Here is a 24,858-nt window from a genome sequence, read left to right on the forward strand (position 1 = left end):
TCCCTCACTTCATTGCAAAACAGTTCACATGTCTGTGGCCTTAACTTCACACCATGCTTCTGAAGTACTTTCAGAACTTTACGGACCCCTTCAAGGTGCTCCTCAAAAGATTTTGCATAAGAGGACATCATCCAAGTAAGGGAATGCATAATTATACATAATCTATACATAACGATAATCTATACATAACCCGAGTGAGCCATCCTTCTTTCAAACGCATATCACAGGAGCAGCATATGGTGACCTTGAATTAATTATCCATCCCTTTGCCAAGAGGTCTTGGATGTAGTCCTTGACTTCCCTATACAAAGGTTTTGGTGTTGCTGTGTAAGCCTTTTCTACTGGTGTGCAGTGTCGGACTGGCCCACCAGGATACCAGGAAAACTCCCAGTGGCCCCAGGTGTCAGTGGGCCCTCATGCTGCTAAACATTTGGCCTATTTCATGGCCATTCCCTATTTTTAAGAGAACAAAGAGGCCAAATAGATGGAATAATAAATGATAGTATGTAAAGAAAAGACACTAGGAGAATAAAGGTTGAGTGAGGAGAGGAAGAATAATAGTTCTGAGAGTGGGCCTCCGGTCTAAGGTTTTTGGGAGGGCCTCTGATCTAAGGTTTTTTGGTGGGCCCCTGGTGTCCCAGTCTGACACTGCTTGTGTGTCATCTTTAAGATTTAGTGACATTTGCAAACTTGGTATGCAGCCTATGTCCTCATAATTTCTTGCAAAAGCTGCCAATTCCTCATATAGCATGCATTTAACAGTCTCTTGTTGTTTTTTGCTAAGATGACTTAGGTCAAGCGGTGGAAACCAACGTATTGATAACTGCTCTTGAGATAAAGAAGTACTGTTTCTCGCTTTCATTTACCATTTCTGTTGGTCTGGCATATCTCTTTCTACAATCTTGTGAATGTCCTGAATGCTGCCAATAACTGCTCTAGGTTGGAGGATGACATCATGCTTTGTACGATTTCCTACAGGCACTACCAAGTAGGGGATTTTGCTGTTCTGGATTTCCAGAAGACCCTCTCCTATGTCCAATTCTTCCATAGCAAAACTATTCTCCTCTGGCTGATTCATTCACTTCAAAGTTTGGTGGTACTCTACACCTCATCCAAGTCAGTTTCCCAGCTGGAATGACTAGTTCTCTTTGACCAGTACTTAAGCGTGTATGTGAGTTTCCATCTTTTTCGATTTGAACCAGATTCACTGTGTCTTGCTTTATCACTTGGGACTGAAATAGCACTACATAGAAGACTAACAAGAGTAGTTTTTACTCTTTCCGGCTGCCCTTGAATTAGTTCTTCGATGATGTTGAACCCAAGCAGGGGTCTGTCCATTGGGTGGCGACTCACTAGAAAAGAAACATTTATTGCTAAATCAGGGTTTTCATTTCCTAGCATGTTTACAGTTATCACCACCCAGCCATCAAATGGTTTTAGTTCTCCATCTATAGCATACACTTCTAGTTTATCTTCACCACCAATAAGCTCAGCAAGTGGTCTAATTGGCAAGTTCAGTAAGTGTTTGTCCTTCCATTGCTTATCTATAACACTGACCTGAGCATCAGTGTCTAATAAAGCTGTGATAGTGAGACCATTGAAACTGCATTTTGCCAGGGCCTTCTTTCCAATAAGTTTGATGATTATGATCATTTCTCTTTGCTGGTGGATCTGATGAGTTTGGTGATAGAGTGGTAAATTGTTCCTTGGGTTTACTTGCTTCTGTACAGTCAGATTGAGACTGTTTTGGCAGCCCGGGCACTGTTTGTCCCTGTACAGTGACCGATTCTTGAGAAATGCTGTAACATTTTGTGCGTAGGTTTTTCCCTCTTCCCCTTGTTGAAGAGCTGTTGTGACCTGGGGCACCACGTTGAGTCAATTCTGGTTGCTTAGGAGGTATCCTCATTGAGTTGACAACTTTAGTTGTTTTTTCAGTCAAACGGAGTATAACATCAGCTTCAATCTTACTATCATGACTGACCTTGTCGGTTTGCTTGTCTTTCACTTTTACTGTTTCTAGCTAGGCACCATGTGAATTTGCATGTTTTTGATTTGAATTTGAACCAAGTTATTTTTCTCTCATTCCCATCACTTGTGAGCTGTTACTTGCTTCAGTATAGTCTCTTTAGTAACTTGCCTGCCTGACAATAAGAGTTTCAGCTCTCGCCTAATGTCATTGTGTTTAGAGCCTATGACCTGGTACACTGTGTGCAAAAAATACATCCTAGACAGTATCTGGATCATATTTGATGCTGGAATTTACTTGTTTGGATTTGAAAAGAACTAGTCTTTTTAACCCCATGACCAGGTATAAGAACTGCTGTCGACTCTCTCATTCTTTCTGTTGAGTGAACATTAGCTCTTAAAATTCTGTTCTTTTCCCCAAGTTGTGATTGTAGGAAACCCTTGAGTTCAGTCACCATCATATCATCATTGTTCATGAGCATATCTTTAAAATGGCCAGGCTTTATTATTCTAAGCACCCCCTGAACAATTTTAGTTTCACTGAAGTTCTCCTTCATACCCTTGTCTATTTGCTTGCAGGTGTTGTTGTAAGTGATATCAGATGTGTCGTCACTAATCTGACCTCCATGTATTTTAAATTCTCTGAGATGAAGGTAAAGGTCCCTTATGGAGGTTTCTCTCAGATTTCAGGTGTTTTCCTGAGTCTGCTTGGTTGCTATGACAGTTGTCTGGGTTGTCAGAAAGCATTTTACAAGGAGTTACTGTTTCAACCTGTTGTGCTGTGGCTGTACTCTGTAATTTTACCCCTTCAGCATTCACATTAGTGCATAAGCTGGCCTTGCTCTCAGAAACCATTGCATCAATTGCATTTTGAAGCATTAACAGTTCAGCCATTCCCCTATCCTCGGATTCTAACAAATATTTACTATACATGAATGAATGGATGTACTCAAAGCAACCCTCTTCATTTCCCATCTCAAGCTGTAATGGGCCTGAATCTGGTACTGGGCAATCTGGAGAATCTGGAGAAGTTTCTCTGCTGGCCAGGTGAGCAGGCTCTTGCTCCCTTATATAAGTTTTAAATCCTGCCTAACAGACATACCCCTCCTCATCTTCTTGCCTCTGTCCCTCCAAAACAAAGTATATTAACTGCCCAGTCACGTGACTCATTGGCCACACCAGTCATCATATTTTCATGCCAGACTCTCCAGTCCTCCCATTTTACCAGTCAGGCTCCTTGCATTTGCAAACATACATTTAAAGGAATTGTTCAGTGTGAAAATAAAAACTGTATAAATAGATAGACTGTGCAAAATAAAAAATTTTTCTAATATAGTTAGTTAGGCAAAAATTTAATGTATAAAGGCTGTAGTGACTGGATGTCTAATATAATAGCCAGAACACTACTTCCTGCTTTTTAGCTCTCTTGTTTTACACTGACTGGTTACCCTGGTTACCAGGCAGTAACCAGTCAGAGAATTGAGGGGGGGGCACATGGGTCATATCAGTTGCTTTAGTATCTGAGCTGAATGCTGATGATCAATTGCAAACTCACTGAACAGATATGTACCATGTGGCCCCCCTTAAAGTTGCTGACTAACTCAGAGTTATAGAGCTGAAAAGCAGGAAGTAGTGTTCTGGCTATTATGTTACACATCCAGCCTTTATACATTACATTTTTGGCTAACTAACTATATAAGAAACATTTTTTATTTTGCACAGCCTGTTTACCCAGTATTTATTTTCACACTGAACTGTTCCTTTAATACTGGTACCACTTTGAACAAATGACATGCGTTCCTCCCTATCCTTAACCTTAACAGTACCCCCAACTAAATCTCCTCCCCCATTTTTCCTTCCTTTGCCCACTATCTCATCTAACCTGTCTTCCACTGAATCTTTTACTGAACCCTCCCCCCCACGCCTAGTTTAAAATCTCCTCCAACCGTCTAGCCATCTTCTCCCCCAAAACAGCTGCATCATCATTGAGGTGCAGCCCATCCTTAGCAAAGAGCCTGTAGCCCAGTTCGCCAAAAACCCTTCTCCCTACACCAATCTCTCAGCCACGCATTAATCTCCCTAAGCTCCCGCTGTTTTCGTTCCTCGTGGCACATGTAATATCTCTGAGAAAATTACCTTGGAAGTCCTCGCCCTCAACTTTGCACCTAGTTTTTTAAAATTGTTCTTGAGGACTTCACCACTTCCTCTAACTTTGTCATTGGTACCTATGTTTACCAAGACTGCCAGGTCTTCCCCAGCCCCTCCAGCCAATAATCTGTCCACTTGTTCCACCACATGCTGAACCCTAGCAACAGGCAAGCAGCAGACGGCAGGAAGGGTCCTTACCCTATCCACCTTTCTAATAATTGAATCCCCCTATAACTAGAATTTGCCTTTCATTCCTTGCTCTCCCCCCACCACCCGTATTAGAGCCACTGCCTCCCAGGGTCCCAGAGTCAGCCTGATCCATACACACCAGTTCATAGCTTTGCTCCCCAGCATCTTCAGCCAAAATGGTTCCCCTTAGAAACCATCTCAGGATAAAACACAAAAAGAAAATAAATGCACTAAATGTATCTACCAGTTTACCCCAAACAGAAAAAAAAAAAAGAAAAAGCTGTTTGTCTCAGAGCACATGGCAGTCAGTTATTTGTACTTACTCCCTTCTTGCACCCAGCATGCACAGCAAACACCAACGCCTTAAGGCTTTAAACGCTGCCTAACACTTAATTCACATGCAACACTTAGATCTCATGCAACACTCGCTTAGCAGCTCCCACACTCGCTTTGAAGTCACAGAGTTAAGGATTCAAACCTAATAACAAGACAATTACATAACTCATAATATTGGCAATGTATCAGTAGGATCAAAGGAGGCCATTTTGGGTATAGACGTTCTATACCTGCGACAGTATAAATATGTCTGTAGAATGTGATCCATCCATAGGTGCTTTGCCAAGGAACCACCATTAAGGACAAGAAACTCCTCCTTGACCAGTTTAAGTTCCCTGAAGGTCTGACCTTTGGTCAGGGCCCCACTTAATTTAATACGAGATTATAGACATAGAACTACATTGATGTATCAGCCATTCAGCCATAGTTCCAAGGATATCTAGGACAGCAAAATAAGTGTTCATCAATAATCTCAGATTAATTGACCTTCAATAAGAGCTTTTAGGTGTATTCAGGATTGCAAATAGGCATTCTCCCTAATTCTACCCTAATCCTCAAAATAAGCCCCCTGAAACTGCTCCTGCCACCCCAGTGGGCCCAGTCTCATAGTTTGGAAACCAATGAAAACATTATAGCAACCAGACAGGATTTAAGGTTAAAAAGTGGCAGAACAAGGCAAATCATTCAATATCAATAAAAAATAAATAAATAAAAATACTAAATTGTATAGACAATTCTTTGTATTCTAAATGTGAATATATACGTGAACGTTCCCTTTAAGGCGATAAACTTTTTTTTTAGGGCATATATCTTAATGTTCACTCTTCAACAGATCTTATGATCCAATTGAAGCCAATTCACGTCAGTTTATGAAAAATAAAGTAATGCTTCCACTTGCCTCGGCTGAGAGTGAATGAGGGTCCTAGCCCTGATTATCTTAGCACAAAGTAGCTGTTCTCTTGCAATGCTGATAAACACAATACATCCTGGAGCCTATGGGCTGCTTTGTGTCAGTCTGCTATGGTAAATTCCCTTACTTAAGCAGGAGCAAAGGCTGTTATTCTGTGGCTAGTGATAAACGAAAAAAGCCCAGCAAGCCTATAAAGAATGTCATCAATGTATCCTGTTCAAGCAATAAAAGGAAAGGGATGGAGAGGGGAGATTTGTGTCACCTGAAATTTGACAATTTACTCTAAATGTAAAATATGTCACGTCTGAACATACAATAAAATTTCTCCTGAAAAAAAGCAATCAAGCTGAGCCCTCCATCCTTTGTATGAGCTTTGCCTTTCATAGCCGAGCGCAATAGATTAGAGCCTGCTGAATACTCAGAGAGGGGGGTAAGTGATCGTTTTATTCCAAAGCCAGGGTTACCTGCTTCAACGATTTGTTCCAGACACAATAAAGCTTGTGCTGTGCCTGCAAAAGGGAAGTCTGCTGTGTTCTAAATGGTCCAGAATATAACAGATAATGCTGATGAGCAATATAAATAGTTTTTCAAGGGCAAAATATACAAAACTTATTGAGAGAGTTTATCTTCTATGTATTTTGCCAAGTACAGACAGTAAAACACAAGGGCATAACTTGCCCTGAGGCTGCCGTCAAGGGGGCATACGGGGTACTGCAGTCAGGGCCACATGAGAGATAAAAGTGGAGTTTGCAAGAGAGTGGGCAGAGTATGGGTGGATTGTGTCAGGTGTTTGCAGGGCCAGAACTAGGGGTATGCAGAAGAGGCAAGTGCCTAGGGTGCAATGGAGGAGGAAGAGCACTAAGACCCAAGGCACATACTTCTGCTGCCCCTCTTAACTCCGGCTCTGCACATATGATAGAACCTCCCCTCTCTGACATCATCTGACCTCCCCAAGCCTTCATTGAAATCTAAAATCTGACCATGAATATGGGGTTCATAAATATTATTGTATTACAGCATCCCTCATTCACAAAATAACAACTTGTGTCATGTTTTTGCCTCAGACCTATGGATGGAGCTATGTAAATCCTGAACAATGGAGTGTTCTTGGAAGGCGGTGGTACTGTTAGTGTTCGCTTCCCTGGGAATCCAGTACACGGCCATTAAGTCCTTGAGAACGGCATTCAAGTCTCCTTGTCAGGTAATGGGAGGAGAGAGTCGCTGCTTCCAAAGAGACCTCAGAGGTAAGAAGGCTTGTTAATGGCTCCAAAAGCATCATCAGGTTAAAACTAATTATAGTTATTATGCTTTATATAGTAAATTATGTACCCCTATTGTAAAATCTAGGGATATGACAAGTCCATTTTTTATAAAGGGCATTGTCATGGAACTGTAATATATTTATGCTGGCCAACTAAGTCATCCCAAAGTGGTTGTGCTCACCACTAATTTTTAAAACCATTAGACGGGGGAGCAATGAGGCTGTGACCACAAAATACATACATACACATTATATATATATATATATATGCTGGCGGCTTGAACACGTAACTTTTGGGGGGAATTAGTCAATGGTGAGCAGGCAGCATAGGACAGAGAAGCATAAAGACAGGGACACACAGCTTCTTCCACTTTAAACAAACACAGTGAATTATCCACAGACACAGGGGTGACCATTGTATCATACAAACAAATCATAAAACAAAACCTAGCCCACTGGGCACTACTTTCCAACTTTGGAGCAGTCCCTGACTAGGCTGGGCCCCTTGTGGACTACCAGCAAACAAAACAATGTTGTGGCTCACCCCTGTACTTACAGGACTCCTTCCTGGTAGATTTTTTTGCCGGCGGCGCAATCACTAGTACTCACAGAAGCATGGGGTGGTAGGAGCACCCCCTCAACTTTTGTGCTAGGCAGTTGCCTTCCATTCTTACCTTGAGTTCCGGCCCTTTCCCAAGCTGGTATATAAGAAGGCCATCATGCAGTTATACTGCTTCCATGAGTTTGTGACAGATTGCCCTTGGTAACCTAAAGAGCTGAAACTGTATTTTTTTAAAAAGAAAGGTATGGAAAGGTGGCGTTTCCTCAAGCACCGCGAGGGGTGGGGGGGGGAAGTGCCACCTTCTCAATATGGGAAAGCCCAGGTTGAAGGGCAGACTAAGGATAAATTGTGCAACAGTGAAATTTGCATACCAGATTGTTCTGCTCCTACAGCTCTTGATACCATCTATAGTGATGGGCGAATTTATTCACCAGGCATGGATTTGGGATGAATTTCCATGTTTTGCTGCCCACTAATGTTTTTGCAAACTGCGGTGAATATTTGCTGGCATAAAAATTGTTGGCGCATAAAAATTTGTGCATAAAAATTATTCAGACACCTATTGACTTTAATGCATTTGGACAAAATAGTCGCAAGTATAAAAACGAGACAGAAAAAAGCGAAACCGTACAGATTCGCCCATCACCATCACTGTCTGTGAGCAATATTAATCCAATAACAGGAACAGAAAGGACCACACTACATCATTTTGTATGTCCCCAGCAACTGTGTATGAGTCTGATAGTATCTGCTAGTTCCTAAATATATAATGAAAGATTTATGCTAGTAATTGAATTTTTACATGTTCTGACATCCCCCTACCTGATACGACTAAAAGAATTGTAGTTCCACACTTATATATATATTAGTGTACCGAGCAGCACAGGGGAGACATCAAGGTACAAATCAGCAGTTAGGCACGCACTCCACAGGACTCCAGGTAACGGTAAAAAGGTTATTACTTTATTGCACAAACAAATATCAACCTAACGCGTTTCGTATGTTACCACACGTAATCATAGGCATTAATGACAATTACAATCACATGGTTTAAAAAGCATTGGAAGCTTGCGTCACTTAGGACGTACTTCCTCCTTAAAAATTTCTTAACTCTTTCAAAGCTGTTGATTGTGTTCTAAAGTTTTAGTTTTTATTTATAAAAAAGATTCTTACCAGTTATTTTCTATTCAGTCTATAATTATTTATGTTTTTCTCAACTTCACCAACATTATGTCATATCGTTTAACCCTTTAAGTGCCACAGAACGTAGAATCTACGTTCTGTGGAAAAGTAACTTGAAATGCCACAGAACGTAGATTCTACGTTCTGCAGCACTTCCGGGTTCTGGAGCGGAGGAGCGGCTGTTAGAGCCGCTCGCTCCGTTCCGCATCGATCCCCTGCCCCTAGGCAACGAGCAGAGCAGGGGATCGAGTGGCCCCTGGGGCGCGATCGCCCAGGGGCCCAAAAACAGCAGCAGGCACGTGTAACTTACGTGTCCTGCTGCTGCAGCCTACACCGCGCTGGATATCTCCGCCCCCACAGCACAGGCACACAGAGGACGTCGCAGATCTCTTCCTGAGGCCCTTCCAGATCGCCTGCAACAGTATCCAGCAATTTTTTCAGGTTAGTGCAACAATTACACACACAAACACACCAACACACACTTATTACAGTAATACACACTTAGATTCACACTTACACATACATTTTTGGGGATTGGGGGGGTCACTTACACTCACTGCACTTACACACATGTGCACACGCACACACGCGCACATAACATGTAATTTACCATTTGTACACACGCACACGCACATACATGGCATTGTGGCTTTTTTTTTTTTTTTCTTATCGCATCGTTTCTTTTTTTTGGCTGAAAAAAATGTTTTATTGCCATTACGAATAGCGTATTCGCTAACCGTACTGTGCAATATCTTTTTTATGTTATTTCTGTGATTATATTGCAATTTTGGGTATTTTGGTGCATTTTTAGCCATTTTATTGAATTTTTAGCCATTTTATTGCATTTTCATCTCTGCGTATGTTGTGTTCACTTGTTTCTAGCCGTATAACCTGTTTGGCCCAGCTAAAATATTCAAACTGTGATTCTGACGGCCGATAACACGAGTCTGGAAAAAAAACATTGATTTTTGTGGTTTTATTGGATTTTTTTGCATTTCACTCTTTACTGCCTTATTTTGTTTTGCCTTGTAAATTTTATTTACTATATATCCATTTGGGGGTCTCTGTGCGCCACATAGTTTGGTATATCTATGCATATTGGGCATCAAAGTGTTCAGTAGACCCCTGGCGTTCATATTTAGGATGTTTTATGCTGATACGTTACGAAATGTGGGGCATATAATGGGGTAAAATTCAAGCTTTGTGACGATTTTCAGAAATTTGATAAAAACCGTTATGTTCAGCATTGCTTTGCAGTTTGGCAGTTTACAGTAGAAACATTTATTTACCCATATTGTATTCGTCAGAATGTGTACTTTCTGAAAATATATGGTTTTCTGGGGTCTCTGTACTGTTAGGGGGGTCTAATGTCGCATAATACACACACCAGGTGCTCAAATTGAAGCAGCCAGCACGTCAGCCGTGAAAATGTATATACACTATTGTCATTTGGGGGTCTCTGTGCGCCACATAGTTTGGTATATCTATGCATATTGGGCATCAAAGTGTTCAGTAGACCCCTGGCGTTCATATTTAGGATGTTTTATGCTGATAAGTTACGAAATGTGTGGCATATAATGGGGTAGAATTCAAGCTTTGTGACGATTTTCAGAAATTTGATAAAAACCGTTATGTTCAGCATTGCTTTGCAGTTTGGCAGTTTGCAGTAGAAACACTTATTTACCCATATTGGATTCGTCAGAATGTGTACTTTCTGAAAATATATGGTTTTCTGGGGTCTCTGTACTGTTAGGGGGGTCTAATGTTGCATAATACACACACCAGGTGCTCATATTGCAGCAGCCAGCGCGTCAGCCGTGAAAATGTATATACACTATTGTCATTTGGGGGTCTCTGTATGCCACATAGTTTGCTATATCTATGCATACTGGGCATCAAAGTGTTCAGTAGACCCCTGGCGTTCATATTTAGGATGTTTTATGCTGATACGTTACGAAATGTGTGACATATAATGGGGTAGAATTCAAGCTTTGTGACGATTTTCAGAAATTTGATAAAAACCGTTATGTTCAGCATTGCTTTGCAGTTTGGCAGTTTGCAGTAGAAACACTTATTTACCCATATTGGATTCGTCAGAATGTGTACTTTCTGAAAATATATGGTTTTCTGGGGTCTCTGTACTGTTAGGGGGGTCTAATGTTGCATAATACACACTCCAGGTGCTCATATTGCAGCAGCCAGAGCGTCAGCCGTGAAAATGTATATACACTATTGTCATTTGGGGGTCTCTGTGCGCCACATAGTTTGGTATATCTATGCATATTGGGCATCAAAGTGTTCAGTAGACCCCTGGCGTTCATATTTAGGATGTTTATGCTGATAAGTTACGAAATGTGGGGCATATAATGGGGTAAAATTCAAGCTTTGTGACGATTTTCAGAAATTTGATAAAAACCGTTACGTTCAGCATTGCTTTGCAGTTTGGCAGTTTGCAGTAGAAACACTTATTTACCCATATTGGATTCGTCAGAATGTGTACTTTCTGAAAATATATGGTTTTCTGGGGTCTCTGTACTGTTAGGGGGGTCTAATGTCGCATAATACACACTCCAGGTGCTCATATTGCAGCAGCCAGAGCGTCAGCTGTGAAAATGTATATACACTATTGTCATTTGGGGGTCTCTGTGCGCCACATAGTTTGGTATATCTATGCATATTGGGCATCAAAGTGTTCAGTAGACCCCTGGCATTCATATTTAGGATGTTTTATGCTGATAAGTTACGAAATGTGGGGCATATAATGGGGTAAAATTCAAGCTTTGTGACGATTTTCAGAAATTTGATAAAAACCGTTATGTTCAGCATTGCTTTGCAGTTTGGCAGTTTGCAGTAGAAACACTTATTTACCCATATTGGATTCGTCAGAATGTGTACTTTCTGAAAATATATGGTTTTCTGGGGTCTCTGTACTGTTAGGGGGGTCTAATGTTGCATAATACACACACCAGGTGCTTATATTGCAGCAGCCAGCGCGTCAGCCGTGAAAATGTATATACACTATTGTCATTTGGGGGTCTCTGTACGCCACATAGTTTGGTATATCTATGCATACTGGGCATCAAAGTGTTCAGTAGACCCCTGGCGTTCATATTTAGGATGTTTTATGCTGATACGTTACGAAATGTGTGGCATATAATGGGGTAGAATTCAAGCTTTGTGACGATTTTCAGAAATTTGATAAAAAACCGTTATGTTCAGCATTGCTTTGCAGTTTGGTAGTTTGCAGTAGAAACACTTATTTACCCATATCGGATTCGTCAGAATGTGTACTTTCTGAAAATATATGGTTTTCTGGGGTCTCTGTACTGTTAGGGGGGTCTAATGTTGCATAATACACACACCAGGTGCTTATATTGCAGCAGCCAGCGCGTCAGCCGTGAAAATGTATATACACTATTGTCATTTGGGGGTCTCTGTACGCCACATAGTTTGGTATATCTATGCATACTGGGCATCAAAGTGTTCAGTAGACCCCTGGCGTTCATATTTAGGATGTTTTATGCTGATACGTTACGAAATGTGTGGCATGTAATGGGGTAGAATTCAAGCTTTGTGACGATTTTCAGAAATTTGATAAAAACCGTTATGTTCAGCATTGCTTTGCAGTTTGGCAGTTTGCAGTAGAAACACTTATTTACCCATATTGGATTCGTCAGAATGTGTACTTTCTGAAAATATATGGTTTTCTGGGGTCTCTGTACTGTTAGGGGGGTCTAATGTCGAATAATACACACTCCAGGTGCTCATATTGCAGCAGCCAGAGCGTCAGCCGTGAAAATGTATATACACTATTGTCATTTGGAGGTCTCTGTGCGCCACATAGTTTGGTATATCTATGCATATTGGGCATCAAAGTGTTCAGTAGACCCCTGGCGTTCATATTTAGGATGTTTTATGCTGATACGTTACGAAATGTGTGGCATATAATGGGGTAAAATTCAAGCTTTGTGACGATTTTCCGAAATTTGATAAAAACCGTTATGTTCAGCATTGCTTTGCAGTTTGGCAGTTTGCAGTAGAAACACTTAGTTACCCATATTGGATTCGTCAGAATGTGTACTTTCTGAAAATATATGGTTTTCTGGGGTCTCTGTACTGTTAGGTGGGCTAATGTCGCATAATACACACACCGGGTGGTTATATTGCAGCAGCCAGCGCGTCAGCCGTGAAAATGTCTATACATATTGTCATTTGGGGGTCTCTGTGCGCCACATAGTTTGGTATATCTATGCACATTGGGTATCAAACTGTTTAGTAGACCCATATGTTTATATTTAGGATGCTTTATGCTGGTAATGATACATGGACAATACGATGCTGGAAAGTTGAAGCTTTGAGGCAATTTCCAGATATTTCACCAAAACCGACAACTTTGGGAAAGCCTTGCGACTCAGTAGTTTGGAGCAATAAGGCATGGGTACCCATTTTAGATTCTGTAGAATGTGTACTTTCCAAAAATGTATGGGTTTGGGGGGTAAACATATATTTCTGTGTTTTTACCCCACAAAAATGCAGTCAATGTGTTGATTTTTCATTAGCTGAAGTTACCCACGGGACTGTTTGTATGCGCTAACTTCATTTTGGGGCCTCTAAATGCCAGATACTTTGGTAAACCTATGAACAATGGCCACCAAACTGTTCGGAGGAACCCTGGCAATCATATTTAGGGTGCTTTTTCTTGGTGCATAACGATACATGGGTGATATGGTGCTGAGAAGTTGAAGCTTTGAGGAAATTTTCAGATATTTCACCAAAACCGACAATTGTGGGAAAGCCTTGCGACTCAGTAGTTTGGAGCAGAAAGGCATGGGTACCCATTTTAGATTCGGTAGAATGTGTACTTTCCAAAAATATATGGGTTTTGGGGGGTAAACATATATTTCTGTTTTTTACCCCACAAAAATGCAGTCAATTTGTTGATTTTTCATTAGCTGAAGTTACCCACGGGACTTTTTGTATGCGCTAACTTCATTTTGGGGCCTCTAAATGCCAGATACTTTGGTAAACTTATGAACAATGGCCACCAAAATGTTCAGAGGAACCCTGGCAATCATATTTAGGGTGCTTTTTCTTAGTACGTAATGACACATAGGTGATATGGTGCTGGGAAGTTGAAGCTTTGAGGCAATTTTCAGATATCTCACCAAAACCGACAATTGTGGGAAAGCCTTGCGACTCAGTAGTTTGGAGCAGAAAGGCATGGGTACCCATTTTAGATTCTGTAGAATGTGTACTTTCCAAAAATATATGGGTTTTGGGGGGTAAACATATATTTCTGTTTTTTACCCCACAAAAATGCAGTCAATTTGTTGATCTTTCATTAGCTGAAGTTACCCACGGGACTGTTTGTATGCGCTAACTTCATTTTGGGGCCTCTAAATGCCAGATACTTTGGTAAACTTATGAACAATGGCCACCAAAATGTTCAGAGGAACCCTGGCAATCATATTTAGGGTGCTTTTTCTTAGTACGTAATGACACATGGGTGATATGGTGCTGGGAAGTTGAAGCTTTGAGGCAATTTTCAGATATCTCACCAAAACCGACAATTGTGGGAAAGCCTTGCGACTCAGTAGTTTGGAGCAGAAAGGCATGGGTACCCATTTTAGATTCTGTAGAATGTGTACTTTCCAAAAATATATGGGTTTTGGGGGGTAAACATATATTTCTGTGTTTTACCCCACAAAAATGCAGTCAATGTGTTGATTTTTCATTAGCTGAAGTTACCCACGGGACTGTTTGTATGCGCTAACTTCATTTTGGGGCCTCTAAATGCCAGACACTTTGGTAAACCTATGAACAATGGCCACCAAAATGTTCAGAGGAACCCTGGCAATCATATTTAGGGTGCTTTTTCTTAGTACGTAATGACACATGGGTGATATGGTGCTGGGAAGTTGAAGCTTTGAAGCAATTTTCAGATATTTCACCAAAACCGACAACTTTGGGAAAGCCTTGCGACTCAGTAGTTTGGAGCAATAAGGCATGGGTACCCATTTTAGATTCTGTAGAATGTGTACTTTCCAAAAATGTATGGGTTTGGGGGGTAAACATATATTTCTGTGTTTTTACCCCACAAAAATGCAGTCAATGTGTTGATTTTTCATTAGCTGAAGTTACCCACGGGACTGTTTGTATGCGCTAACTTCATTTTGGGGCCTCTAAATGCCAGATACTTTGGTAAACCTATGAACAATGGCCACCAAACTGTTCGGAGGAACCCTGGCAATCATATTTAGGGTGCTTTTTCTTGGTGCATAACGATACATGGGTGATATGGTGCTGAGAAGTTGAAGCTTTGAGGCAATTTTCAGATATTTCACCAAAACCGACAATTGTGGGAAAGCCTTGCGACTCAGTAGTTTGGAGCAGAAAGGCATGGGTACCCATTTTAGATTCTGTAGAATGTGTACTTTCCAAAAATATATGGGTTTTGGGGGGTAAACATATATTTCTGTGTTTTTACCCCACAAAAATGCAGTCAATGTGTTGATTTTTCATTAGCTGAAGTTACCCACGGGACTGTTTGTATGCGCTAACATCATTTTGGGGCCTCTAAATGCCAGATACTTTGGTAAACTTATGAACAATGGCCACCAAAATGTTCAGAGGAACCCTGGCAATCATATTTAGGGTGCTTTTTCTTAGTACGTAATGACACATGGGTGATATGGTGCTGGGAAGTTGAAGCTTTGAGGCAATTTTCAGATATTTCACCAAAACCGACAACTTTGGGAAAGCCTTGCGACTCAGTAGTTTGGAGCAGAAAGGCATGGGTACCCATTTTAGATTCAGTAGAATGTGTACTTTCCAAAAATATATGGGTTTGGGGGGTAAACATATATTTCTGTGTTTTTACCCCACAAAAATGCAGTCAATGTGTTGATTTTTCATTAGATGAAGTTACCCACAGGACTATTTGTATGCGCTAACTTCATTTTGAGGCCTCTAAATGCCAGATACTTTGGTAAACCTATGAACAATGGCCACCAAACTGTTTGGAGGAACCCTGGCAATCATATTTAGGGTGCTTTTTCTTGGTGCGTAACGATACATGGGTGATATGGTGCTGGGAAGTTGAAGCTTTGAGGCAATTTTCAGATATTTCACCAAAACCGACAATTGTGGGAAAGCCTTGCGACTCAGTAGTTTGGAGCAGAAAGGCATGGGTACCCATTTTAGATTCGGTAGAATGTGTACTTTCCAAAAATATATGGGTTTTGGGGGGTAAACATATATTTCTGTGTTTTTACCCCACAAAAATGCAGTCAATGTGTTGATCTTTCATTAGCTGAAGTTACCCACGGGACTGCTTGTATGCGCTAACTTCATTTTGGGGCCTCTAAATGCCAGATACTTTGGTAAACTTATGAACAATGACCACCAAAATGTTCAGAGGAACCCTGGCAATCATATTTAGGGTGCTTTTTCTTAGTACGTAATGATACATGGGCGATATGGTGCTGGGAAGTTGAAGCTTTGAGGAAATTTTCAGATATTTCACCAAAACCGACAATTGTGGGAAAGCCTTGCGACTCAGTAGTTTGGAGCAGAAAGGCATGGGTACCCATTTTAGATTCAGTAGAATGTGTACTTTCCAAAAATATATGGGTTTGGGGGGTAAACATATATTTCTGTGTTTTTACCCCACAAAAAATGCAGTCAATGTGTTGATTTCTCAGTAGCTGAAGTAAAGTCCTGAACAATTTGGATGTGCTAACTTCATATTGGTGTCTCTAAATGCCAGATACTTTGGTAAACCTATGCATAATGGGTATCAAATTGTTCAGTGGACCCCTGGCAATCATATTTCAGGTGCTTTTTCTTGGTACCTAATATAGTTTGGGATATGCAGAGCAGCAAAATAAAACCTTTGAAATGATTTTTCAGAATTTTGAATTTTTTGTTGAAAAACCGCTATGTTCAGACAAGCTTTTATGTTTGGTAGTTGGGAGTAGAGAGACATAGTTACCCATTTTGTAATCGGCAGAATGTGTACTTTTCAAAAATGTATGGTTTTCTGGGGTAAACCTACGGTTTCAGGATTTTTTGCCTTGGAATCTAAAGCATGCTGTTTTCTGCCTTAGTGCTTTCAAAATTCGGTAATATACTGCCGGGAGTTTTTGCTGTACAGAAATCCTAAATCTCCCTAAAACTATACATATCTGGTATTGGCACGTTCGAGAGACATAAGGCTTTCCAAATCAGTTGGATTTTCATCCGTAAAATGAAATATTTTTCTGGTATAAATTGATATACGATGAAAAATGGTAATTTTTCATTTTTTTTTGGTATTTAGCACTATAAATTTTTTTGCACAGGTGGAAATACATGAAAACTCAGGCAGATTTAGAAAGCTCAGTTTCTACCGAAAAAAACAATGTATAGTTTTCCTAGGTAAACTATAGGTTTCCCCTCAGAAAATGCCCCTAAAGTGAGAGAGCACAAAATGTTTCAAAAACGGCTGGCATTTCGCGTAACCAAAATGTGAAATTCTGCTGGCACTTAAAGGGTTAATGTATCTCTTACATATTTTCTCTTTAAAAATAAGTTTGTTTCAATCAATTCATTTACTTTGTTTCAATTGCTAGTCTTTCACTTTACTATCTTATGTAGCTTTAGATTTATGAATTCCAGACCTATTTGGTGATTCTGAAACTTTTATTGGGGCGGAGGGTTATTATTTTCGCGTTAATCTTTCTTTTACATTTTTTGTTATGTTGATCTATTCTTTCTATTTCTTTTCTCTTGTATATATTTACGTATGACAGCTTACATCCCATCTTACATTTAGCCCCTTGGGTTCTCGTGTGTCCAATAGAAAAATCCATTTAACTTCTAATTCCAAAAGTTTTTTTTGTTTGTTTCCCCCTCTACTTCAATTTATCACTTTGTCTATTCCCTGAATCCGTAAGTAGGCAACATTTCCTTGATTGCATTGGGAAAAATGTCTAGATACTGTGGTAGCACTGCTTTCTGCCCCTATCTGACTTATATGTTCTCGCATTCTATTTTTTAAGGGGCGAGTGGTGCATCCTACATACTGGATGCCACAATGTGTACATGTTAACAAATACACCACATGGCTTGTATTACAGTTAATAAAACAATTGATATTGTATTCTTTTTGTGATGTTGTACTTACAAATGTTTTTGACTTATGCATCTGTACACATGTAATACATCTTGATGCTCCGCAGCAGTTCGTGCCCTTCACTTCTAGCCAATTCCTTCTGTTTTCTTTTCTTTTAAATTCACTTGGGGATAGTATTTGTCCCAATGTTGGTGCTTTTCTACTTACAAAATTATACCCCTGTATTAGTACCTCTCTCAATTTACTATCATTATAAAGCATTGGTATATGTTTATTAATAATCTGCTTTATTTGAGTAAATTGCCTGCTGTATGAGGTAATGAATAGTGGTTTTTCCATTTTATGGTGTTTGTTAAAATTTCTCGTTTTTAACAGGTCCTCTCTGGTTTTTGAAATAGCTGTTTTAAATGCTTTTTCTAGTTCTTGCATTCGGTAGCCCCTTTGTAGAAATTGATCTCTTAAGTTACAGGCTTTACTTAAAAATTCTGCTTCTGTGCTACAGTTTCTCTTAAGCCTACAGAATTGTCCTATTGGTACCCCTCGAAATACATGTCTTGGGTGACATGAGTCTGCATGCAATAACGAATTTCCTGCACATTTTTTGCGATATACTGTAGTTTGTACCTCACAATTTTCATGGGACAATTCTAAGTCTAAAAACTGTATATTTGTGCTATTAAATGTGCCCATTAGTTTTAAATTTAAATCATTATCATTTAGTGTTTCCAGATATTTTAAATATGTTTTCCCATCCCCTTTCCATACAAAAATCAAATCATCTATATAGCGTTTATAGATAATGATTGCACCCGTGTCCTTTATGTTACCTTCATATATGTGTTTCTCTTCCCACCAACCCATGTAAAGGTTGGCGTATGTGGGCGCGAATTTCGCACCCATTGAGGTCCCACATATTTGAAGGTAATGTGTTTGGTCAAATTTAAAAAAATTGTGTTTTAATAGATATTCAATTGCTTCTAGGATAAATTCCTTAGTATCTGTGTCATAATTACTGTATCTTTCTAAGTGGTATCGAATTGCATGCAGACCTTTTTCATGGGGTATACAGGAGTAAAGACTTGTTACATCGGCGGTTGCCCAAATATAATCTGATTTCCATTGAAAATTTTCAAAGATTTGTAAAACCTGCTTTGTATCCCTTAAGTACGAAGTAAGTCTTTTCACTAAAGGTTGTAAATATAAATCAATTAACTCCGAAAGTTTTTCATTTAATGAGTTAATCCCTGACACTATAGGTCTCCCTTTGGGCGGAAAGACCGCTAAGCAGAAGAGCGTTCCAATATGCAATTTTAACGATACGGCGGGTGGTTAGAGCGCTCCAGTCTCTAATTCTGTGAAAGTATACCGAGCAGCACGTCTAATTATTATAGTTCTATGACCCCCATCTAGTGGTGAATGTGTAGCATAACATCATATCTAACATAATTCTGAAATTCTACAGTGGGGGTGCTGCTCACGCCTGTCTCCTGGACAATCAGTAGAATGTGTCTAACTTGCCCTGGAACATGCAGGTTATAAACATAGGGTAGTACAATAGCTCAGTAGTTAGCACTATTGCTATGCATTGCTAAGGTCCTGAGTTGGATTCAGATCTGGGCACTATTTTCAAAGAGATTGTATTTTCTCCATCTTTCTGCAGTCCTTGAATAACTAAAAGTAATAACTAAAACAACCCCCCCGCCCCTCCCTAGGACCCTACACGTGGACCAAGACGTCAATGATACATATGATTAAGTACCCCTATAGCAGTGAAGCACATTTGGATATCTCATGTCCTGGTAAATGTTTTATGCTGTTGACAATGATCTTATAAAACCAAGATGATCAAACAGGAGAGTTTTAGAAAAGCTTTATATGCACTTTAAAGAAACTCTGTTCAATGTTCAGGATTATCGGCCTGATGAATGCAAGAAGATCCTCCGATCAGAACCCAGGCTGTTATGTGAATTCCCAGTTCCTTAATCCCACCATCTGATCAGGAGGCATTAGCCCAGTAATTATTGCTTCAAGCCTAACCTTTGCTGAGATCACCACCACCACATAACAAGGTTGCAGCTATAGGAAAACATTTGTGCATCGGTCATACAATTCCAAGAATATCTAGGGTAGCAAATAAGTGTTCACCCTCAAATTACCCTTGTATGACCTGTTAGCTGAGCATTGAAGGGGTTTCTAGCAAACTGGCACTACCGCCACTGATTTAGAGACCTCCAGGGGGGGGCAGCCCACAGTTCGGGACCCCCTTAACTTCTGTAAATGAGGAAGCAATCTATCCATTCTGTTCTATAGTCAATGCGTGACGCTGCTCAACATTGGTGGCCTACCAAAATATAACTGTTCTCTCTTCAGGCACAGATTAATGGGAAAGTCTCAAAGTCCTGGGCCTAGGGCAAATTTTTGAGGCGGAAATCCACCCTGCTGGCTACTGCTAGTCATGGAAGGAGGGAGTGATGTGTGCCGCAGGGGTGTGTTTTTACTCCCTGGCCAAGGTGGTAAATCTTTTCCAAATCTGGCCCTGCCTCTCTTGTAATGTTTGGATTGCACAGTAATCTCCCAATAAGGATACAAAGTGACAGTTTGACCTGTAGGATACAAAGGGACAATGACTGCTAGTTATGGAAGGAGGGAGTGATGTGTGCCACAGGGGTGTGTTTTTACTCTCTGGCATAGGGGGTACATCTTTTGCAAATTTGGCCCTGCAATGGTTGGATTGCACAGTAATCTCCCTGTGATTAAACTGTGACAAAGTGCCAGTTTGGCCTGGACAAGGGACAGTTTGATGAAATGTTTATGCTAAAAAAGGGTATGTTTGGTAATGTTTCCTTTATTTTGGCTCCTGCAACACCTAATAACTGGAGGTCCAGAGGTCTGACACCCAGAAAATATTATTAGAAGCATAAGCTGCACCATCAGTGATGCTCAACAGAGTTGCCTTTAAAGGGCATATTGGAATGAATCATTTCTGACATATAGCAGACTGCGGAACTGCGGATGTGCCGCGGCAGTGATGGACGGCATTCACGCCCTTTGCCAAGCTGCTGTTGGTAGCAATCATTTAGTGCACCTCCAGAGAGCACAGGGAGACGTTTATTACCTCTATTATACATCATTAATTCATTATGCATCATCACATTTTTTCACCTTACAAACAGTTCTGCATTAATTAAAAGGCAATTAAGATGGTTAACATTTATAAATGGAGTGCCAGAACACCAGCAGTTTTTTCTGAAGTGCTCAGTCTGAACTTTCAGAAAAAATAAATCCTCATTTTCATTCTGCCAGCTTAGTGAAGTACACACAGTTATACAGGTCAGCCCAATAAAATACTGGCCAAGAACATCTTCCGAAGTTATACATTTGATGATTAAAAAGCGCTACAAGAGTCATAGCATTTAACAGCGGATGATGTATGCTTTCATTTCCTTTATAGTTTTGGAGAAGTAAATATTTAACAAGTTGTTATCAATTCAATATCCCCTATATAGTGTGACCATATGATTATAGATCTTATAGAGAAAAGGCAGCACATAATGGTGGTATTACAGTATTCCATCTCTTTCCACAGTAAAACTTAAGGTTGGACTGGCCTGCCAGAGGATCTCCTGGTGGGCCCCAGCCCTATTGGGATTCAGTCAAGGATAATTCCAGTGTGCCCTCTTATGTCCACCATAGGTCTATTAACACCTATTACATTGTGGGAGTGGGCCTTCAGTGTCAGGTTCTGTGATGTTCTCTAGGAGGCCCAATCCAATCCTAACAGAGGCATGGTGGAGAGAGGGGGCATGGTGGAGTAAATAAATTTGTCCCATGAGGTTTTGGTGCCCAAGACAAGAATGACACCTACTCCCTCTGGCTTGTCACTTAACCAGCCCTACTCTACTTGCTTACCTGCTCCAGCTCCATGTTGCATAGTTCTGCTTTTGGATATGTAATACCCACAGGGCTGGAGTTAGAGAAGGCAGAAGAAGCATCCATAGCACTCTCCCCATGGTGCACCCTAATCACATGCCTCTGCTGTTTACCCCTAGTTCCAGCCTTTGCTCTATGTTCTACTCATTTAATAGTGGCAGGTACTCCAGAATCTGGAGAGATCTGTAGAATAATTAAGTGTGTACCAAAAAGAATCCAATTCTTGGCAAACCAGGGCAGAAGGTCAGGGTACGCCAGACTGTGAAGCACAAAAGTCTTATTTTGTCTTACTTCATCACTAGCCTGTCCAAAGGAGCTAATTCCCCAGGTTCATGAATAGCAATTTCCTCTCCATATAGTGAACACATACAGTACATCTATATCATGACTGAGAGCACAGGCAGCATGGCATTGCATTTTACAATCTCCACCCACAGTGACTCTGTTTAGGATATCTCTCAACTGCTAGTCACCCTAGATATGTACAGCAATCCTTATTCACTGTCCACTTGCTTGAGTTGGCTCAACACTTCTGTTTATTTATTTATTCTTTAGAAGATTCTATTTTCTAAAAACACAAATACTAAATTAACAGTAAGAAAGAAAAGTACAGGGAAGGAAAGGGAGGTCAGTTTATTTTTGTTGCTAGCAGATACGATCCATGATTCATAAGCAACTTTAGTATATATTGTTCTTTTAAAAGCAAAACCTAGTGTGTTATGCTTTAGAGTCAATAAAGAACCCCCGTGTATAGTACTAAAATAATAAGGCAATAATGATCGTAAGTCATATATTAACTACAAAACCCAGTGTCTTGCAGCAAATCTTTCATTGACATCAAGTGGAAGCCATCGCAGAATGAACTCATATTCTTTTGTTCTTATTGTTGCAGATAATGCGTCAAGGTTATTGTGTGAAGATCTTGGCCAAGTCAACAGAAAGCATATCATACTTCTGGCTACCACAAGAAGTGGATCTTCATTTCTGGGACAGATATTTAACCAGAACCCAGATATCTTCTACTTGTATGAACCTCTTTACCATGTCCAGAGGGCATTCACCAATTCCAGTACCCGGATGCAGAAACAGATAGATAGGAGGTCTCTTCTTGGGGCCTACAGAGATCTCCTACATAATCTCTACAACTGTGACTTTTACTTCCTAGAAAATTATCTCAGGCCAGCACCCAAAGATCACGAGACAACTTCTTTCTTCAGACGGGGTGCTAGCAATGCTTTATGTCTACCTCCTGTATGTGAACAGCTACATCCAATAGAAGAACATCTGTGTTCAAAAAAATGCCGGACAGTCAACTTGACTTTGGTCTCCAAATCTTGTCACCAGTATAAACACATGGCCATAAAAACTGTTAGGATCCCTGAGATCAATGACATAAGAACTCTTGTGGAAGACCCAAGACTGAATCTAAAGGTTATCCATTTGGTAAGGGATCCAAGAGGTATTCTAGCATCAAGGATTAACACCTTTACAGATCTTTACAGGGCATGGAAAATTTGGAACTCATCAGGAAGAAAGCCACACCACATAGACCTATCACAGATCACCACCACTTGCACTGATCTCAGTAATTCCGTGGAAACTGGTTTTAGCAGGCCTACTTGGTTGAAAGGCAAATACATGCTTGTAAGGTATGAAGACTTAGCAAGAGATCCAATAAGGAAGGCTAAAGAGATGTATGAGTTTGTAGGCCTGGGGTGGAAAGACAATGTCCAGAAGTGGATAGAGCAGAACACAAATGGTAATGGAGTTCCCCTCGGAAACTTTAAGTTTACAACAAGCAGGAACGCAGCGGAAACAGCAGAGAACTGGAGACTGCACCTATGCTTGGATGTTGTCCTTGCCCTCCAAAACATGTGCAATGTAACCTTATCACTTCTAGGGTACCAAGCGGTGCACTCAGCTCCTCAACTGAAGAACCTCTCGCATACTCTTGTTGAGCCAAGAATATTTTTGCCATTTACGTAAAAAGAGCGGAGACTGGAGGATATTGGCTTCTGTGACTTTAGCAACAAATTCATCAAAGAACATGTTCAGTTTTGAAATGGTATTTAATATGGACACCGAAATCTTTCATGTTGCAAAGTTTGACTGTCTGGAGAAAAAATAAAAACAAACGTTTTTGGGGTTTTTTTTCATTTAAATGTAGTGTTGCTTTATACTGCAAAGATATGTCAACCCTTAATAATATGTTTGACTGTGCTGGTAGTTGTGGTCCACCAATAGCTGGCAGGAGCAATACTGATATGGAAGATTAACTGGCCCGTGCATTGCCTATATGTATGTCTGTTGTATCTCAGAATGTACTCAGTGACATAACTTAAAGGAGAACTAAAGGTCAACAAAAAATTAGAAATTCTATTCTTTATCTTTTAAGCTTCTGTACCAGCCCAGGGCCACCACTGCCCTTCAGCAGGGGAGATCTGTGCCCCTAAATATGCCTCAGTAGCTCCCCATCTTCTTTTCTCCTGATTCCCAGCACAGGCTCTGAGCTGCTATCATTTACATGAGCATATGGACCAAATCACAATATACTTTATATATACAGTGTAACAATACAAGGCAATTCTTAAGTAATTAATTGAGATTCACATTGCATGGAAGCATAAAATCCAATGCATTCTGCATCGAAAATAATAAATAATCAGCTACAAGAACAAATGGAACTTCACTTACTCAATTGTTTTGATAATTTCACCCTAAACTTACCTTTCCAACAGCAGCCCAAAGCACACTGAGGATGTGCAGTGCCACTGACACAAAAGATGCCTAACAAGATCCAAGATAGCGGGCTGCTAATGGCCAACTTTGAAGGTCTGAATTAATATGGTATGTATTACAGTAAGTTCAGTTTAGTTCCCTTTTAAAGTATATAGGCCCACATCAAAATCTTTATAGGACTTACCATCCCCAAAAAATTATAAGAATAGTAATAAAAACCAATAAAAACAAAAAATAAAAAAATAAGAATAAAGTATTAGAAGACACTGAGGGGGCTCCATGTTGATGCAGGCCAAGTTCTTTCATACAGCCCATGGAAACTGAGATGAGTTCTAATATCTTGTATTTTACAATAGGGGTGCATTTTTCTTATAGAAGTTTACAATCCCTCAACCAGGCTCTGAACCTCAGGCACATGAATATGGTCCCTTCCTTTGTAGCATGTAAAGAGACAATAACATTTGTTCACAGTGGGCAATGTTATGTCTATGTGTTTGGCCACATCCAGTGAAGCAGAGTGG

At 40.2% G+C, this 24,858-nt stretch overlaps 1 protein-coding gene across 1 annotated transcript in view; it reads left to right on the forward strand.

Moving 5' to 3' along the window:
• LOC108710801 (carbohydrate sulfotransferase 1) overlaps positions 1 to 23,623 on the forward strand; it is a 92,876-nt gene extending 69,253 nt beyond the window's left edge. Inside the window, exons 2-3 of the mRNA XM_018251962.2 lie at positions 6,613 to 6,792; positions 22,491 to 23,623. Coding sequence (XP_018107451.1) covers positions 6,645 to 6,792; positions 22,491 to 23,584 — 1,242 coding nt within the window. The 5' untranslated portion in view covers positions 6,613 to 6,644 and the 3' untranslated portion in view covers positions 23,585 to 23,623. The remainder of the gene's footprint in view (positions 1 to 6,612; positions 6,793 to 22,490) is intronic.
• Positions 23,624 to 24,858: the final 1,235 nt, after the last annotated feature.

This window comes from Xenopus laevis, chromosome 3L (genome assembly GCF_017654675.1).
Source record: "Xenopus laevis strain J_2021 chromosome 3L, Xenopus_laevis_v10.1, whole genome shotgun sequence".
Lineage (NCBI taxonomy): Eukaryota > Metazoa > Chordata > Amphibia > Anura > Pipidae > Xenopus > Xenopus laevis.